This window comes from Palaemon carinicauda, chromosome 31 (genome assembly GCF_036898095.1).
Source record: "Palaemon carinicauda isolate YSFRI2023 chromosome 31, ASM3689809v2, whole genome shotgun sequence".
NCBI classification, from domain to species: domain Eukaryota; kingdom Metazoa; phylum Arthropoda; class Malacostraca; order Decapoda; family Palaemonidae; genus Palaemon; species Palaemon carinicauda.
Genome location: NC_090755.1, coordinates 63,214,024 through 63,219,281, shown reverse-complemented (window position 1 = coordinate 63,219,281; position 5,258 = coordinate 63,214,024). Strand labels below are relative to the sequence as shown.

The following is a 5,258-nucleotide window of genomic DNA, read 5'->3' as shown; positions in this document are numbered from 1 at the left end:
AATAAAGTGTAAATGAAAGAATAGAAATATAATTAAATATGGACCCAATTGCAAGGTAGAATAGTAAATGACATGTTCTTTTAATTTTAATCCTAAAAGAAAGTCACAAAGAAAGAATAAAATTACATTTGTTTTTTTATATACTGTTTTTAGGTTTTGACATAAAAATATGTAAAATGAAAACCCACCTATTGGAGGAGTGCAGCACCCTGCGTGGAGAGTGACTGCAATTTAAATATATTCCTGGGCTGTAATAGATATCACTATTCACCCATTTAAGATGTCATAAGTATAACATTGTAATTCAATTTTTTGCCACCATAGGAAAATCACACAAATGATCAGGAAAAAAGCATTTAGATAGACAAATAGAGAGAATAGAACTTGAAAGAATAAGTAATGTTGTGCTTAGTAATGCATTAGTGTTTCAATGCGAAGGTTAATATTGCTTAACATTTTCTCTTGAGGCCCCTTATTATTATCATTAAAAGTCAAGGAAAAGTTAGAAAAGTAGAATGCTACAAGCTTAAGGGCTCTAATAGGGAAAGCAGCCCAATGAGGAACCAAATATAAGTAATGAATGAGAAATATGATTTTTTTAAAGATTAGTAACAACATTAGAATAGATTAGTGATATTAAAACTAAACATGAGATTTATGTCGACCTGAACAACAGAAAAACATTTGCAAAAAGTTTGAACTTCTGATTCAACCACCAGATGAAGATGATCACTCCCCAATCTGGATACAGCTGTGATAAAGCTTCTAGAATACTGTGTAGTATTGAGTCTTGTGATGGAGAAGGCATGACTATTAGAATTAAGAACATACATAGAAGCTTACTACACATAGGATAGTAGTGTCTGGGAAGATCTAAATGTAATGGATGGTCAGAATTATTAAAAGAACTAACTGAGCGAAGGTGTCATATGCAGAAATAGAGCTTATTACTGAAAGCAGTGTGAAACCATTGTATGGTTCCACTGATGTATTTAGCGGACTCTAAACATTTATCATAGAAGTAAATTGTGTTCGAATTGTTATAATGGTGAGGGATTGGTTTGGTTAGAAACCTTGGTGTATATAATCAAGTTATTGTAAGTTATCTGGAATTGGATATAATGTTTAGTTTACAATATTGTAAGTGATTTTTTTGTAATGAATGGTAGAGAATATGTTGTGTTTTTCTATATGGCATAACCAAATTATAAAGTTCTTTCATCCTACCTAACATATTTTCGTAATAAGAGAGTTGTTAGGTAATGTTAAGCTTTCGAGAAGTTTAAAGGATATAGAAAACATAGCCTCTGAGCATTATTTTATTTCACATTATTAACTCGCCTTTACTTAAATGATTAAGATAGTTTCTTAGGAGTAGATAAGTGAGAAATCATTGTCATCGAGGATTCAAAATCATTAATGATGGTGTTCATCATGGAACACCTTCACATGAGTGTACTTGAAGTTTGTAGTTTCATCAAAGACTCGTCTGTCTGGGATACGTCTGTCCAGAGGGAATCCCATGGGACGCTTGTCTGGGTAGATCTCTCCATGGGCTCCACAGTGAGCGTGAGTGCCTCCGTGCTCAGATTCAACTTCAGGGTGTGTCAGGTCGTAGCTGCCATCAGTAACTGCCAAAATCAGAGCAAATTCCATACCGTCCCTCTTACCCTTGGGCAAAAGCATTCTGTTGGGAATGCCGCAAGCCCTTTCGTATTCAGGCATGGAGAAGCTACCACTGTCAGCTGCATCCATGAGAGACTGCAGGCTGGGTACATCAGGAACAGTGACAGAAGAGTCAACAGATTTCCTTACGACGTGATTGCTTCCTGGAGTTACTGTAAATAAAGAAATTCGAAACGTTATTCAAAGGAAATATTTCTAAAGTTAGATTGGAAATAGTACTTCAAACATATACTCGAAATTGCAATGATAAAGATAGATGAAATATGTTGTTACATCTTTCAATTTATCTTTATATATATATATATATATATATATATATATATATATATATATATATATATATGTATATATATTTGAATGTATATATAATGCAATGAATTACGAATAAGTGGTAAACTTACATTTCTTCCAGAATTTGTCCATTTCAATGCAGTGCCAGGAACCATTGTTGAAATCAAAATGTTCCTTATTGTTGTCATATTCGGGGCAAAGATAAAGGCGGAATGTACCGACAACTTCGTTTCCATTATTGTTGTTGACATCAGCGACAAAAGAGAAGTCATGATGGTTCAGACGATGAACGTTGGCTTTTAAGTCAACGGGAGTAATACCTTCAGCGGAGTCGACAGCATTGCGAATATCAAATTCATAGTCTTCAAAATATGTTTTAAGTTCTCCTTCAACGCTAATGCTATCAATAGCTACACCGGGGAAGTCCAGATCTTCATGCTTGTATGGAGGAAGGCTGTACTTGTGTTCCTTGAAAATATTATCCATATATTTGTGAAGTCTGAAGAAAGTAGGATCACGAGTAGCAGTTTCAAAGTGTTCCATAACACCTGGAGGCATGTTGTATTTTCCATGAGGATCTCCTTGACGGCCAAGCATAATGTGAGCCAAGTTGTGGAGGGCTCCATAATACTGGACATTTGGACTGTACATAGAAGATTCAATGATGTCACCAAGTTTGTCAATGCCTTGGTCATTCATAATATCAATAACTTGACCTTCCTTATCAGTAATGTATCCGTGAGCTATGGCGTCGCGGATACGGCTTTCCATGATTACCATGTCACGAACTCTTGCTACTCCATCAACATCTTCAAAGTGAATATGGTCAGGACGGGCAGGGAATTCGCCACCATACTTGTAGATAGTGTGTGGGGCAAAGCCTTCTTCGACTGGTTTCTCCCACTGGAGTTCATCCACCATATCCAAATAGTTGGATAGACGTTCAGAATCAAAGCGGACAGTCAGCTGATGATGAACCCAGAAGAAAAGTTCTCCCTTGCGATCCAAGTGTCCACCATATTTGTCTTCCCACCAGAAGGGGAAATCCATATGCCATGTGACGTGATGGAGATTCATTCCAATATCTTCTCCAAAGTAAGCAACACGTTGTTCCTTATTTTTCTTTGTACCAGTGAACTCCATCTCAAATTTACCTGGTTTATTTGTCATCTTTGCTGTGTAAGCCTTCTGGATAACTTCACTGTTTGTGAACATGTGAGGAGTAACTTCATAGAGTGGAGGGAGAACAATGCCATGTCCAAGATCAGAATGAATAACAGCTGTGTACAAAGCATAAACAAACTCTCCTTCATTCATTTTCTCACGCCAATATGCAGCATTGTGAACAGCACATTCCCATGTCTTGCACTGCATGAAGACGTCAAAGAGCATGAGGGCCTCTTCCCTTTGGCGTTCATTGAAGAGGGAGAACCAGTGATGTTGTTCAAGGAGTCTGTGGTCCTTCTGTTCTTGGACTAAGCGGTGTACAGCCTCACCGTCGTCTTTATATTGAGACTTGTCAGCTTCAGGGTCAAAGGCTTCGGCATATCCTTTCAGTTCGTCGAATTCCAAATGGTCATACACTTTCCACAACAGATGGGTAACATCTTGTTGTCTCTTGGCCAAGGGTACATCTGTCAAAGAAAAAGTAATTATGTTCATAATTTATCTCATATATCATATGGTGATTCCTGTTATCGAGTTAATCGAATTACTACATTGGTATCTTACAGCAACCCTAGGGGGGTAAATCAGGTTGAATTCACAATGTGAGTAATTATTATGTAAATCGATTATCACGTATGGAGAAATGTATGCAAGTTTAATTACGGCTGGTATAAGTATTTTAATTATATTTTGATTGCAATTCTGGTGTATTTTTGAGTGTTTCTTCAGTTTTTGTATGAAACGTTCAATGGAGACATTGGCTCTCTTTTGTGACAAATCGCATTACACAATCTTTAGCCCTGCATTTGTCGATTATTATAATTTCTCCTGTTTTGATCAAAGTACATTAATAGGATTAAAAGAAAAGAACAAAACTTGTATATGACGTATAGAACCTTTGATAAAGATCAGACTTTCTACTAAAAGACATTTAGTTATGGTGTATGATTAAAAAAAAAAAAAAACGGTATTTCCAAGTCCTAAATGCAAAAAAAAAGAAAAAGAAAAAAAAAACCAACAACAACAACAACATTAAGGAACGAACCTAAAATTTGTTGCACTGAATCGTAACTTTGTTTTCGCTGAAAATTAATTTATGGTACCTGCCATTTAAGAGGAAGATATTTAGGATGCATAATAGACCACAAGTGTTATAATTTTGAGAACATCACGCTCCGAGAATGATTAGATCAATGAGTTAAGATAGTAATCAGTCTTCAACATCTAATGACCTGGATGAAAGTTGGATGAAATTACTCATAAGTTGTTTTGGAACCAAAGAGTTTTTTGGCAAATGAAGAAAATTTAGTCGAACTTAAAATAATAAATCTAAGGGCACTGTCTACCGATTGTCTAAAGATATCTCGCGAAAGATGTGTAATGGATAAGAGCTTTCGTTAGTGATATCTTACTGTATGAGGATCCAAGTGTATTAGCAGTTAAAGTCCAGTGAAGAATAATCATGAATTACTCTCGAAGTTGGGAGTGAGTTCTTCCTGGTAGTTATGAATATCTCATAACTGCGATCTCTGTCTTCACGACTGTCTTTGGCAAGTTTCAGAAAATACATTTGGGTGCAGGAAATCCTTCAGAAGACTTGAACACTTATAATGAAGGGCTTTCGCCATAGCATAGCTTTGAAGTCAGAGAACCATTTCTGTAATGATAAGTACAAACCAAAGGAAGTGAGGACGAAAGGTGTGTACTTCACACTTACCTGCGGCAGCAAGTGCCACCAATGCGAAAAGGACGATCACCTTCATCGTGATGTGCCAGAAGTGGTCTTCTCGGTCCCTTATATAGTAAACCTGACTGTGACACCAGTGAGAGATAAAGTCCGGTTAAAATAACAATGGCTGGTATTACGTCTTAGATCTGATAGTAAAAAATGATAATATTATCTGGTTGGAGTGAGTTTTGTATGGGACGTCTCGTATTGATTAGGCATTTGCCACTTAGGAGAATATGGGTATAGATTAATATACAGAATTTATTTACTTGATGGGGCATTTGAATAAAACATTGTCTTAATTACGCATTTCGTGTAATTGAACTGTAGATAAGTGCGGTTGTAATAATATCACTTAGAAACATTATTCATAAACTCTCCTGTA

At 36.2% G+C, this 5,258-nt stretch overlaps 1 protein-coding gene across 1 annotated transcript; it reads right to left on the bottom strand.

Moving 5' to 3' along the window:
- Positions 1–1,311: 1,311 nt before the first annotated feature.
- On the bottom strand, positions 1,312–4,960 carry LOC137624452 (hemocyanin B chain-like). The gene is made up of 3 exons (XM_068355218.1): positions 4,862–4,960; positions 2,088–3,611; positions 1,312–1,838 (listed from the first exon to the last, which is right to left on the bottom strand). Exons 1-3 carry the CDS (start codon positions 4,905–4,907, stop codon positions 1,417–1,419), a joined length of 1,992 nt encoding a protein of 663 aa, XP_068211319.1. The 5' UTR covers positions 4,908–4,960; the 3' UTR covers positions 1,312–1,416.
- Between the last annotated feature and the right edge of the window lie 298 nt (positions 4,961–5,258).

Excerpts from the sequence above, each read along its gene's own strand:
- LOC137624452 (XM_068355218.1), bottom strand. The coding sequence starts at position 4,907 with ATGAAGGTGATCGTCCTTTTCGCATTGGTGGCACTTGCTGCCGCAG. Across the intron at positions 3,612-4,861 it reads GGTGGCACTTGCTGCCGCAG|ATGTACCCTTGGCCAAGAGA; the intron begins GTAAGTGTGAAG and ends TTTCTTTGACAG. Across the intron at positions 1,839-2,087 it reads GGACAAATTCTGGAAGAAAT|TAACTCCAGGAAGCAATCAC; the intron begins GTAAGTTTACCA and ends CTTTATTTACAG.